We start from the raw sequence: 14,813 nt of genomic DNA, 5'->3' as shown, positions 1-14,813 counted from the left end.
GCGTTGGTGAAATTGATGAGATGATCTTACGTCCATGCCATCGGCGGGATTCGAACCCACGAATCAGGCGGTGCTAGCAGACCGAAGTTTGTAACGCTCTTACGACTAGACCAACCGGCAATCATCGTTTATTCCTTCTTCAGGTTCAACTTTATCCCAAATATGGTGATGAATGGCTAAATATAACATGTCTAGCCTCAGCCAAAGTCAGTAGATCTCAACTCTCATTGTTCAACAGCTGATGACCAATCGCAGGGCTTCACCTATGCTATATACTCTGCTGCTCAATGTCTAAGCATTCATTTCAATAGAGAATGATAATGGTGTAACAACGAAAACTAGTATCTCAAATTGTTCTAATAAATTAGTGATTTTGAGAATATCAACTCGTTCTCATTCAATATGAATATCTGCCACATGGTCTCCTTCACAACAACACAGAGCATTTATAGATAATTAATATGACTGTAGGCCTACTTAATTATTCAATATTTGTTTTAATTTGCTCTGGTTATTTCGTTTTCAAGTTGGCATTTAATATTGATTTGTTGTAATATTTTTATTGTTCTCATAACACCCACTTAATTATTCAATATTTGTTTCAACTTGTTCTTGTTATTTCGTATCCAAGTTGACATTTAATATTGATTTATTGTAATATTTTTATTGTTTTCATAACACCCACTTAAATATTCAATATTTGTTTTAATTTGTTCTGTTTTTTCGTATTCAAGCTGATATTTAATATTGATTTGTTGAAATATTTTTATTGTTTCCATAACACAGTATTTGAGCGTTAGCCTGTAACACTCTTATATTATGCACAGGAAATAATAAATTATCATTTCGCTCCTTTTTCTCTCACCCTCTCTCTCTTCTCTTGTTCATCCTCTTGCTCTCCTCTCCCTTTTTACTCTGCTTACTCTCAGTCTCTCACATACTTTGTTGACTTGAGTAGACTTATATGAGTAGTAAATCCTCTTGACTATTGATGAATTATAATCATGCATGACACAACTTTTAAGTGGTTTAGAACTGCGCGAGGTCTACTGTTCACAGAACTACTAGTATTTTGAATGGTAATGTTATTTGTCAGATAATAAGCATCAAATTTTAAAATGGGATTGAAAAATGTACATTGTGAATTTAATTTATTTTAATATGCAGTTCATGTATATAATAATAATAATAATAATAATAATTATATTGTTTTCATACTGTATTTGGGCGTTAGCCTGTAGCACTATTATATAATTATGTACTGGAATAAATGAATGATTATTTCGCTCTTTTCTTTTCTTACGACGAAGAGAGAGAAGTTTTATCTCTCTGTCTCTCTCTCTCTCTTCTCTTGTTCATCCTCTTGCTTTCCTCTCCCTCTTTTTTCTTTTTCTACTCACATTTACATACTGTGTGGGCCTTAAGTAGTATAGGAGTAGTAAATTCTCTTAACTATTAATGAATAATAATCATGCATGTCCCAACTTTTCAACAGAATTTCAAAGCACTGAACTAATTACGCAGTATGTTTTATCTCATGCATTGAATAGATGATTTGACCAAGTGATCATAAGTTCAATAGTCCTGGTCTGATGAACAGTGTCCATAAGAGAGCTTAATGAAGAATGGGTGCCAATGGTCCGCAGTAGCGTAGGACCAAACACAATGCCTAAATTTCCTGTTGACATATTGTTGCATTCACTATGATCGGACACTCGTTTCAAATGTTTTATAATCACTTTCACTGTGGCATAGTAGTGCTTTGGTAGTTTCTCAATGATCTGTTGCAGTTCTTCTATGCCTTTATGTGGATCTTTGTTTGTATTGCACGGCCAATTCAAAGCAAACCTAAAACACAGAAGAATGATTTATTTATTTATTCACACATGTCACAGGCTATTACAAAGTCGCATTGCCAATAGTTATACTAAGTTGAAACTCAACACATAGACTGAGACCCTGTTACACAAAAGCCGACTTAATTTTAGCCGTGATTAATTTCACGAGAACCAATCAGAGAAGGCCATTTAGAAGAGACGGCTTCTCTGATTGGCTCTCGTGGAATTAATCACGGCTAAAATTTAACCAGCTTTTGTGCGAACGGCACTTAGGCCCACACAACACAAGGCCCATTTATGCACCATCTACGTTGAACGGAAATTGATCAGCTGTTTGGTCAAACCCGGAATGAAACAAATTATAATAGATGCGATCATATCTTCTAGTAAATCATGATTAGCGTTAATAATAGATGGTGCGTGCATATGGCCCAAAACCTCATATAAATATGATGAACTCATTTCAAACGCCGTTGAATGAGAATGAATGAACTTCATTCAAAAAACACATTTGAAGTGCAAACACTTACTTTTTAGTAGTGACTGCGTATCGACCTGTTGTTAGTCATCTTCAGATGATACATTTAATTAATTGAGGAGTTGTTAATAAATATTTTTTCAGCCGGTATCAAGACGAGACCGTATATACGCAATGGAATCAGGAAGTGGGAATAAGGAATTGGAGACACAGTAAAGCAGGGCTTTCCAACCTACGGCCCGCGGGCCACATCCGGCCCGCGGATGGAATTTGTCCGGCCCGCCGAGAGTTATTGCAACAGATCTTTTAAAATATATATTTATACGCATTTTTGACAACAACTGTTCAGTACTCTCCTCTTACAAGCCACTCCATTTTTTAATAAGTGTAGAATTAGCTGTAAACAAGCAGCGATCAACCATTGCGAGACATTAGCAAATGGTTCAACAAGTTAAATTCCACGTACATCCTTGTTTTTGGCCCTCCAAGCCTCCCTAGAATTGACAATGTGGCCCTTGGATGAAAAAGGTTGGAGACCCCTGCAGTAATCTAGGAGGTATCTGAGATTAGATGATCAGAATGGTCAGGATATTGGAACAATTTGGAAGGCAAGGTGGTCCTCCTCATCAGTGAAGAATAAACATCTAATAGAGGATCCAAACGGAGAGGTGCCAGGGACACTGCTTGGCCGCCGGCAGTGGTGCTGTTTGAACAGGTTCCGGACATCTACTGGAAGATGCGCCCAGTCTCTTGCCTTATGGGGCTTTACACCTGACCCATACTGTGAATGTGGTGAGATACAGACAATGGAGCACTTGGTTTCAAACTGCCCTCTGTTCCCATGTGAGGGAGGATTGCAGGAGGTGCATGCGGCAAGTGATGTGGGGCTTAAATGGATCGAAGGAGTATTACAGAGAATTGACATTTGAGGCAGACCCATAGAGGCCATTCAAAATATGCAGTAATACTGCATATTATAGCATACTGTCCTTCAATGTACATCTTTGATGTAATTTCTGTTTTGTATTTTTTTAAATTATGACAAGTCACTTCTGATGCTTCCACATGCTGGCCCATAAAGCATAAGCTTATATATATATATATATATATATATATATATATATATATATATATATATATATATATATATATATATATATATATACCCCTGCAGTAAAGGATTGCTTAATTCTGAGAAGATCAAAGACCTGAGGATTTACATGTTTCATTATATTCTATTCAACAATCACCGCATTACAGCAATCTCTAGTATTTTTTAAACTCGTTGTGTCAATCAAGAAAATATAATTCTTATGAATAAACTCCAAGGGTGAATTCTAGAGTCAATAGGAAAATATCATACATATTTGGAAGTTCCTCTAGTACCTACCTCAAAAATTCAGAGTAGAGTTGGTAAGTGAAAAGAGGTTGTGGTAGCTGCCTGAAATACAATTTTAAAACGTTTGCTATGATATTTGGATGCGTTTCACTCAGGTCTACATTTTTCTCATCAGTCTCAAACTCTCGACACAGCCTTTCAACTTTCGACTTGACACCTGATACACGGTAGATACCCTGAAATATATAAAATTTATTTTTAAAATTGATTTCTGAACATTTAATTCATATATTCCGTTTACTACAAAATCTACAAGAAGTAGATGGAACCGCTTTACTATATGAATTTATATTAGTAACTCACTATGTGTAATTATTTTTCTTATCATGTTCAGAATACGTTGTGATCTGATAGTGAACATAGACTATTATAAAGTGATGCAGACTTCCTTCCGATGGAGGAGTGGAAGAGGATACGGATCTGGAAGCGGATATGCCTACCCTTCAGGATTTGGACCCCTCTCCTGATATTTGTATATTTCAATAAAAACAGTGTATTTTTCAAAAAAATCCATCCGATTTGTTGATTGTTCGATTCGATTTGTTGTACTTGAAACCAGCTTAAATTTTATTGCTAATGCATACAGCACGCTGTAAATGTATAATCACTCTGTAAAGTTTCAGATGTATAAACCAGAAATTCTTCAGTGAAAATTTCAAAATTTGGAGGGAATATTTCATGCGACATACTACTACTATATTCGTAGTGTTTTTTTTTGAGTAGAGGAAGATCAATCGAATCAAAATATTTGGTTATATATATAAGCTATCATTCTGTGACAAAAGCCTTTCAAATGTATCAATAAGAGTATGATGATAATTCATTTGGAATATCCAGGAAGAGTATGATTAATGAACAATTTGTAAAATGCATTTATAATCTGTAACTCGGAGTTATAAGGGCGTAAAGTCTCAAACGGCTTATTTTACAGGAGAGAACAGAAAGTATTACACTCCCAGCCGGGGCTAAAAGAGCAAAGTCGAATCAGCATTACACTTTATTGTGAATTATTGGACGTTGTTTCAGTTTTAATGTTTACTGGACTTACGCTCTTTCAGCTCTGGCTATCTTCAAAACAATCAACTGCAGAGGACTTACGTTATATTGAATCTATATATTTCGAAAAACTGAACAGGACCCACTAAAACATCATTTTGTCAAAAAATGGACTTAAGCTCCTCTAGCTCTGAGGTACAGTAATCAGCATGTATTTCTCAGAAGCTCTCTGCTTGTGTTGGGGAAAACCAAGCCTCATCACTCCCAAAAACAGACTGATGAACAATCAACTAACCACTCACTTTGAACCAAAAAGGAGATCTATCTAAAATTGGTTGATAATCAAAAACCTAATATTATAACTCAGAGTTCACAGTTTCTTGACTCTTATTACGTAGAATCAACGTAAGTAATATAACACTTAGTGACGGTTGCTCAAAAGCCGGTTGAATTTTAATCGTGGTTAAATTCTCGAGCACCAATCAAAGAAGCCTTCTTTTCGAATAAAGCCTTCTCTGATTGGTTCTCGTAAAGTTCATCACGATTTAAATTTAACGGGTTTTTGTGCAACCGGGCCTTAATCTTTGAGCAATGCAATTTGAATTATCAATTGAATAAATCTCAGTATATGCGATCATTTATTTGATGCCAAAATGCACAGCATAAATTATTATTAATTTCTGCTACATCGGGTGATTTAAAGGTAATGTCTAGAAATGAGATTGGCACTTAAAATTTATTACAAGCATGATCGATTAGAAAGAAAAATCAACTATTATCGGAGGTCTCGATTCAACGATAAAGCACGATTCCAATAAAAATCAATACACTATTCTCCTAGAGTTATTATCGAGTTAAGGAATAAAAATTATTGTTGGTACGATAAAAATCATCGACTTACCTTCACGAGGATTCCTCTTTTATCAATTTCATTTATGCATTTGACGACAATATGTGGCACTTCTGCTCCAGTCATGTTTAAATGTTTTTCCAGTTCAATACCAAACGTTTGCTGTTTTGGTTTTTGCAAAGGACTTCTCTTTCCATCCAGCCCTGGTTCTTTCTGGGATTTGAATAAATTGAGAATTAGGTAATTCAAGAGTTAATCTAATAAGAAAATAGATAGCATTGGGGGATTCAATTTTCACCAAATAGTGAATTCACTATGGATTGGATTATTGCATATTGGATTCACTATGACCAATAGTGTTGATCAGTTGATGTGACGGTTGTTAGATAAGGATGAATTCTAGCTTTTTGTGTTGTGAGTATAGATATCCATATTGATTGGAAACAGCTTGATATTGTCAAAACCACGCATTTATTAAATGAACGATTTGACTTACAAGCTTTTATTATTACACCATATGAAGGTTGAGCTCCACTGTCATTGGCCGAGACAAGACAAGCCCATGACCATGATCTTAATACTAGACACGGTTCTTATGACCATATTTGGAATACTTGGCGTGTCTTGTCTTGACCAATGATGTTAGAGCTCATCCTTCATTGGTCGACAGCTAATGACCAATTGTAGGACTTTACCCTATATTCTGCTGCCAATGTTTGAGTTTTTATTTTACTGCGGATCTAGAGATTGATAATGGTTTACCGAGATCAGTATCTCAAATAGATTTGATAAATTAGTGGTTTTGACAAATGTCAAGTCTTTCCATTCAAAATTAATTTGAGCATCTTCCATGTAGTATCTTATCATAATGATTTGTGAACATGATATTTAATTCTGATTCTAGATTCAATATATAATTTTTGTCATAGTCATTCAATCTCAGCTGTTTTACATTACAGCTGATTACATTAATGATTCTCATTACAGCATACTATACTGTAATAAAATCATATGTTTTCTTTACAGTCGTGTATGTTTCCTAGTTCCTAATTTGGAACAGCAAAACTGGTACAAAAACCGCTTTTAGTGCTCCAGGTGGAAGTTTTGTCAACTACAATCAAGAAATTCCTGATTCGAAACTTGTAAACTAGGTCATGTTTGTAGAATGCATGTAGTAATGTCAGCATAAGCAGGTAATGTTTTCTGTTTCTCAATTATTCTTTTCTAGATTATTACGACAAAAAATAGTGTAAGTTACTTGGACGTGAATGTCATTTGCAGTGCTCGAATGAAATTCTAGTCTCGGCTAACGCCTCGACTAGAAACATCATTCTCGCCTGCGAAGGGCCCCTTCCCGTCCTTGTGACTTAAGATACTATTTTGGTACAGTACAGTATCAAAATAATTTCTTGCTCAAAATGCTGAAGAATCAAAAATGATTCAATCTTCATTCTCGATAATCATTGAAGAGTAGTCTAGACTGCAAATTATTCGTGAGTGGAGTTGCCGGTACACTTTCAAAAATATACATCAAATTACCAAGAGGATTTCAAGTACTGTATTACATCATGAGTGTTCTGTGTAGAGGAGAGAAATAATTAAGCCTCCGCCTCTTCTCAATGACTGTTCAATAATATTGGAATTCAACACTCTTCGTATGTTGTATCTAGTGAATATTGATTGAATTCATGAACTAAATATAGTTTTTCCTATTACGAGTTCACATGCCAATGACTATTTTCATCTATTGAATGAATTACGCATTGGATGAATATTAATGAACTGAAGGTTCTAGTGCATCTGTTATGAGCTCATGATTATTTAAGTTAGTGATAGAAGACAATTTTTGAAATTGGACAACAAAATCATGATAATTGAATCGAATCTCAACTAACCGTTGACGGTGTAGAGGGTTCTTCATGAATTTGTGGTACACAAGTGTCGGAGTCTCCCATCAAATATTCAGACAGTCTGAAAAATTATTAGTTAGTGATAGGATGGTAACATTTTTAAATGATACACCAATACAGCAAGTGGAATAATATTGATAAAATCATAACACGATCACTAAAGAAATGTTCTAAATAAATGTGAATGATACAAATGAGAAATGATTGTGATAAAGTATTATTAGTGAACTTCCACCAATTATTATTAGCAAATTTATTGAGGTGAAATAAAAACGATATTGTCAGCTCCACATAATCCACAGAGAAATTACACAATATCTCTGTTCATAGTGTAAATTTTACTTTATAATATAATATAAGAGGATTAAGGCTTGTTTCACACGTATACGGTTCCGTTCAGTTCGGTTCGTTTTCGGTGGATTCCCAAAAATTTTGAAACGGCAATTCGGAATTAATTCGGTACCAAATAGAAACATCTCAGCACCGAAAGAACAGGGTTCGCTCATCAGGTTTGTATTTGTTTCCAGGGAACAGCAAACAAGTAAAATCTTTCACTCACGCTCGGTTCAGTTTCTGTTCCAACCTGATAACGAGTGGATCTTTTTTAAAATCTTTGTGTCAATTAATTCTGGCATTTTTTTATTATTTCAGTTTTTATATGGAATCAGTTTTCTTATTTGAGTGTAGTTCGCTAGATGTTGATATGAATCGACTGGTTTCTGCAGTTCAATCTGAACCAGTGCTGTGGGATAGAACTTGTGAAAAATATGGAGTGAATATTATAGAAAATAATAGATAAAACAACATCGCAACAACTTGACACCTCTCCATTCATCAATAATATTCAATATTCACTATTGGAAAGGCGTCTGAAGCATGTGTTCAAGAAGAAAGTACAAAACCTAATAAGAACCGTGTGAAAACATTGTATATATGAAAGCAGAGATTAAATTTAGTTATCAGAGATTAAAGTATCCTTTCCTCTATGATGAAAGTCTCAATTAGTTTTTGGCGGCGTCCAAAAAGTAACCGAGCCGAACTGAGCCGTGTATGATGTGTGAAACATGCACAAACTTACATTTAATTCCGATCTTCAAGACTTCAGGAAATCTGACATTCTAAATCTGGATATTTGGATACGGTAGTATCCATATCAGTATACGGTAGTATAACCATACAGAAAGCATAACGCTAGTAAGCTTTGCAAGGAACTAGAGTACAAGCTCCTGGTATGTTTATTCTATAGTAAAGCTTACCTCAGACTGAAACTTGTAGCAAGCTTGTTGATAAAGTCATAGAGCTCTCTTGATCCTTGATTCCCGCTTGTGTATGCTGAAAATAATGATTCATGTTAAATTATTGTCAAAGAATCATGATGTCAATAAACTCTTGATTATTTGTCTTGCAAAACTTTGCAAGAGACTTATGTAAAACCATATAATAAATATCAAATTTTGATATAGGCCTAGTTATCATAGGATAAAACTATAGATAAAAGATACCATGAAGAGATATCCTCTGGTATAGGTCGTTCATGTCCCAAATTTCAAGCCGACTCTTTGTTATCTCAGGCGGATTACTGTGGACAACTGTCTATTATTACTGCTTTGACCGGGTGATAGTGTAGATACAGCACAGTATGAGACACTACCAGCATCACATAGCTTCACGAAAAATTATCGGCTTGAGTTAACATTGAAATATGAATCATAAACATCTTCTCCTGCTGTTCTTTTTTCTCTATGGTAAAACTAATGACAGTCACTGTGGCTGTAATATTGGAACGATTTGCAAGCGGTTTGCGCCAAGACTAAATTTAGTGTCCCTCCATTTTCATGCAGGATCTATTATTTGTGAAAATATTTTAAATCATTGTGAATAAAGTCAAAGATGTGGAATAAGTAAAAATCAATGCAGGTGCTATCTTGCGGCTTCTTGGGGCTTCTATCTTCTATCTTGCGTCAACATTTAGGATTGCCCACTTTTAATATTTTGGCTACTTGACCAAATTTTGAATTACATTTCAAAGATTCCATTGTTAGATAGAGTATTTTAAAAATGACTATTGGATAAGACAAAATAGACAAAATGACTATTGGATAAGGCGACGGTAACACTAAACAAAGCAAGCAGTGCTTTGCGCATGGCGTAGACTAGATTCTAGTTCGTAAATAATTATAACTGCTCATAAAATCCTTATTTAATGAAATGCAATAGTATTATAAAATCAGAATTTCCAGTTGTCTAGCTCTCCTTTATAATGAGATAATATATATCTCTCCCATGTGAGAGACAAATATATAAACTCTGAGGAACGAATTAACTAGTAACTAGAAGACTTGTAAACTTCTCACATCCAAATATAAAACTCAAATGGAAAAAAGTTTTCGTGATAAGTGAGATGTAGGAATACATACGATTGTCATAATACGATTATTATACGTCATTTACTTTTCTCCTCCTTCTAACTGATCAGTCAGTTGGAAGAAAAGCAGAAGTGAGAATAAACGAAACTCGAGATGTAGAAATAGTCTACATAGGTACGATAGTCAGAATACGATTATTTGTCGTTTACTTTTCTTCTCCTGATTGATCAGTTCAAGAGAGAATAAACGAGGAAGATACAAGGAAATAATCTCTGAAAGGTATCTCTCTCCACAAAGGTCTCTGAAAGCATCCATAATGAGTGAATGCTTAAATAATTATTTCATGACTATATTTCCTATATCATTACACCTTCTACACATAATTTTTTGTGGGAATTTCAGTGGTAATTATTGTTCGATTCCTACCAAAAGGTTGAATCAATCTTAATTGAGCTACTCCGTATTTGGAAATTTATAACTGATCACTGTAGCTATAATGATCACTACAGCATGGATTGATCAGAATTTTTCATCATCATTTTCTTAAAATTATTTTTCAATTTAACTTCAATATAAGATTCGGGTTATAAAGTCAGCATCTGATTAACATAGGTTTGCTATCCTTGTCTGTAGACAAGCAGAAGCAGATAACTGTATCCTTTTCCAACTCTGCACCGTTGCCAAATTGTGTGTACTTTATGTAGAAATATGATGAACTACAGAGCTATCATTAATTATGGAAAATTAATATTAAATTAGCAGGTAACCCGTGCTCCGCAAGGGTCTAAAAAAGACTTGACAAACTGGAAAATTGATGTAATGGAATCTTAAATAATTGAAAATAGGCCTATAAGCATCCTCGGACAATCAAGAATCTAAATGCAAAATTCCAAGTTAATCTGTTCAGGCATGATGATGCGCCATTATTGAATTTCCATCCCCTACACGTATAAGACGATTCTACCCTTTATTATATTATGAATTACGGGGAAAATATTTTTTCTTGACAAATGATATTCGAGATAGAATATTGATAATCATCAACAAGAACAAACAAAATTAATATCAGATCAGATTTACTAAGATACCTTGAACCACAGCTATCTAATAGAGAAGATGGTGGATGAAGAAAATTGCCAACCTATCATTTTTACTGACTTTATAATGTGAATCTTACTATAGCGAGGTTCAAGTTATAATGGCAGTGTTTGATTAGCAATGGTATTGCTATCCTTGTCTATCATTCAACAAAGCGGATAGCGCTATCTCTTCCTCGCTTTGCTGTGTTGCAAGATCGTCTTTTAACAATGTAGAATTAATAATTAATTAACAAAATATTTCATCTTAATTATGAAAATTCATTACGGTATGAAATTATTGAAAAATATAATTTCTTGCATAATAAAATATAATTGATTATTTTAAACGAGAATGAACAGTTAATATTACATCAATCAGCTACCGTCTATAGAAGGCAATGAATGACAAGACAGTCAGGATCGGCAACGTTTTTCTCCTATCTTTCTCCACTGCCATTACAACGTGAACCTCACTATAGTCGATAAGTCTCACTATCAAGTTATCGTTATTCTTTAAAATATCTATCATAGATTCAAATTATCAATATCAATATTGATATTACTTTTTTGTTACATCATACTATATTTAAAATGAATCCATAAATTTACAAATGATTTATTAGTACACATACCTTGAACTAGATGAACCAATTTCTGCGCTTTCAAAAGTATTTCCGTGGATTGCAAGCCTGGATGTTTTTCTAGGAGATTTTTGAGGATTTTCAATACATCACTCAAACACTCATGTGCTGTACTCTGGGCCTCTTTGTTTTTGATTTCTGTGAAAAGTTGAGTGAAATAACTTTTAATCAAATTACACGGATCAATCCAATATCAATAAATTAGAACATATAGAATAAAAACCATGTAGAACACATGATTGAACAGTTTCTCCTAATATTCCAGCAAGTTTCTTTGTGTAACTGAAAGATGTATTGAGGAAGAGTGCGGTATAGAATGAAATTATCAATTGAAAATTAGTCAAATGATACAAATGATTTCTAACATTCTATAGGCGAAGCTATTCACTATCAGACAATAGTCTTGTGAGCTTTAAGTTCTTTTCTACAATTGATGGATTTATTCTTGTAAATATTATGTGACTGTATGTATGAATTTGTACAAGGAACAAATACATATGAATTTGAAATTAAAATTTGTCTGGTATCATTTTTTAAAGTGCAATTGTAGCACGATGATTATAGCAATGATGATGATTGTAGCAAGTGTGATTATTGTAAACTTTATGTTGAGTATAAATGGAGAAAAATATTGAGAGATATGGTTGAAGATATTCATCTGTTGAGTGGTTCCTCATAATTTTATATGTACTGTAATTATTATATGTGGTTGTTGTGTATTGTAATGTGTTTTGATATTTAATATGACTCAAGTTTTCTGGCCAATCAAATGCATGTTGTGTTCAAATGAGAATGAAACATCTTTTTCCATAACAGTAAAAATTTATAAAATGAGAAAAGAAAGGAGAGATTGAATATAATGAAGAGGAAGAAGAGATAAGTAAATCAACGATAACTTCAAATAATATATGATCTCATGCTTCTACATTCATAGCTCACAATCCCGTTTTTGTTGGTGAATTTATAAAGATTACTAGTTGATAACTGATAACAAGTTGGATTGTCTGAAGTGCAAATTTTTTACGTTCTTATTTACAAGACGAGTGATTTATGATACTCAAACCAACCAATGTTTGAATGTATTCATTCATTTCAATCGGTTTTCAAATTATCGACCTCACAGCTGTTGATATTTTGTTCCTGTTAACTCACCATGATCTAAAGATACCGCATTTATGAGCCTCTTAAGTGCCTCTTTGAACTCATAAACATTTTGAGCCAATATCGCAATTTGCTCCTGCTCCATTCTGCCTTATTTGTAACAAGTCAACAGCCTGGAAATGGAGAACAATTTTTTTATAATTATTTCAAATGTAAATAAAGAGAGAACGAATCAAATTATATTCAAATCCATAATCACTCTTCAATTAGACTGTCATTAGTACGGTACGTCTATAACTGGTGGAGTTTTCAAGATAGTTCTTATTAAATTATGATGAGCATATTTCCATCATCTTAAAGTTTAATTTAAAAAAAATAAAGTTCAAATGAATTTTAAATAATACAAGAAATCATTCTAGGAGGCTAAAGCACTGCACACACACACATCGATTTTTGTTCTTACGATATTTTGCCGTCCTTATAAATTCTATCAGATTAAACAGATGATATTTGTCAAGTTCCGTTTAATATGATAGAATTCATAAGGACGGTAAGATATCTTACGAACAGAAATCGATGTGTGTGAAACTGGCTTTACACTTGATACACAAAAACATATAAGAAAATATGGAATGAATTGGCTAGAAGATTAAAAGAATTTGATTAGCATTTGTCATAGATTCAAATAAGAATCAAAATATTTTTATAATGAATTCAGAAGCTCATACCAAAACTGAAGCATATCTATCACTTGCTTAACTCATACAATAAATATGTATGTTTCATATGAATGGATCTGACCTAAATACATACAAGGTAGAAAACGTAAAAAAATATGAGTACAGCAGAATTTTTTATGATTGATCAAGTACTACGAACTTTGGAGTTTATTCTGTCATAAAATCCAATTTCAATATGAAATCTTGTTTCTAGTTTGACACCATTGTTTGCGCATTAAGTTTGAATAAAACGTCAAAACATGGAATTATAATAAAATAATATATGCGTCAGTTTCAGATACAGGGATGATTGATATCACAACGATTTGATAAGAAGCTGAAGCATTCCTTGACAGTCTCATCCACTTCCAATTTAAATAAAGCTTTTGATAAATTGAAACTTTAACTATTCTCTCAATAAAATATACAAGGATAATTATCCTAAAAACATAAAGTGATGTCATTTCAATTGGAGAATTATGTGGATAGTTGATTTCAATCAGTATATTAATCGAGTATTGAAAATAACCTGATATTTCTGCAAGGAATGGAGAATCACAATGAACTGTTATTGCACTCAAATTTATAGAATTGGCAGTTTATTATTTTTATTCAGCGTATGACTTCCAAGACATCAATCAGTATTCATTTCCATCTTCACTTCTTCAGGATCATAGTATGGGAATGATCCCTTGTCTCAAGATATAAAAATAAACATAAAAAACAAACATAGACTAAAAAAAACTGGTAAATAAAACAATTTATTCAAATTGAGAAATCCATTCAGATAGGCAGTTTATATTATTTAATAATACTCACATGACAGACTACTTACATTATGAGACTCCATTCACATCACATCCATAAGTAGGCTTCATTTTGTATGAGTACATTCCAAACGTCACTTGTCTAAAACTTATCTAAACCATAGCAGTATCAGTAAACCATTATCACTACATCCTTACTAATTTTATGTGTCAGAAAAATGAATGAGACAATCTTGTATCTCAATAATGACGAGAGATAATTGATTACACGAATAGTGAGTAATCAATAGAGATAGCACAGCTTTTTTCCACACATCTTGGATGCAACTCCGTTCTAAACTGAGGCATATGTGTATGGGTTGGACCAGAATTATTTTGATTTCCACCAAGAAGGTCGAACTGAACTCTGTGATCTATTTTTGGGATTCAAAAAGTGATGTTAGCGAAGCTAGTTCCTTTTCCATTCTAGTTGCAGGAACAAATGTGTTCCTAGTCTGCTCTGCGATACTATAAGGAAGGAACTTTTTCAGTCGAGAAAGTTCAGTTTCGATAAAAGCTTGTTTAAGGAGTTTTATAATGTGATTGTAAAGGAATTGAACAAGCGTTCAGAAAAGCCCTTCCCCCCTCGCTAAAAAAGAATCGTTCAACTATCACTTGATTCCATTATAA

General features: G+C 33.5%; 1 protein-coding gene across 2 annotated transcripts; it reads right to left on the bottom strand.

Annotated features, from left to right (window-relative positions):
- Nucleotides 1-267: 267 nt before the first annotated feature.
- Nucleotides 268-14,519, bottom strand: LOC111045252 (rho GTPase-activating protein 45-like). 2 transcript variants are annotated; one of them, XM_039442689.1, is made up of 8 exons: nucleotides 14,197-14,519; nucleotides 12,710-12,831; nucleotides 11,549-11,695; nucleotides 8,728-8,803; nucleotides 7,457-7,532; nucleotides 5,613-5,774; nucleotides 3,707-3,891; nucleotides 268-1,848 (listed from the first exon to the last, which is right to left on the bottom strand). In XM_039442689.1, the coding sequence occupies exons 2-8, from the start codon at nucleotides 12,801-12,803 to the stop codon at nucleotides 1,536-1,538; spliced, it is 1,053 nt and encodes a 350-aa protein (XP_039298623.1). In that variant the 5' UTR covers nucleotides 12,804-12,831; nucleotides 14,197-14,519; the 3' UTR covers nucleotides 268-1,535. The 2 variants fall into 2 exon arrangements, with proteins under 2 accessions (XP_039298623.1, XP_022186305.1); XM_022330613.2 differs by having other exon boundaries at nucleotides 14,213-14,519.
- Nucleotides 14,520-14,813: the final 294 nt, after the last annotated feature.

The sequence above is a fragment of the Nilaparvata lugens genome, chromosome X, assembly GCF_014356525.2.
Source record: "Nilaparvata lugens isolate BPH chromosome X, ASM1435652v1, whole genome shotgun sequence".
Taxonomy (NCBI): Eukaryota; Metazoa; Arthropoda; class Insecta; order Hemiptera; family Delphacidae; genus Nilaparvata; species Nilaparvata lugens.
Note: the sequence above shows the minus strand (reverse complement) of the source record. Positions and strands in the feature narration are given on the sequence as shown.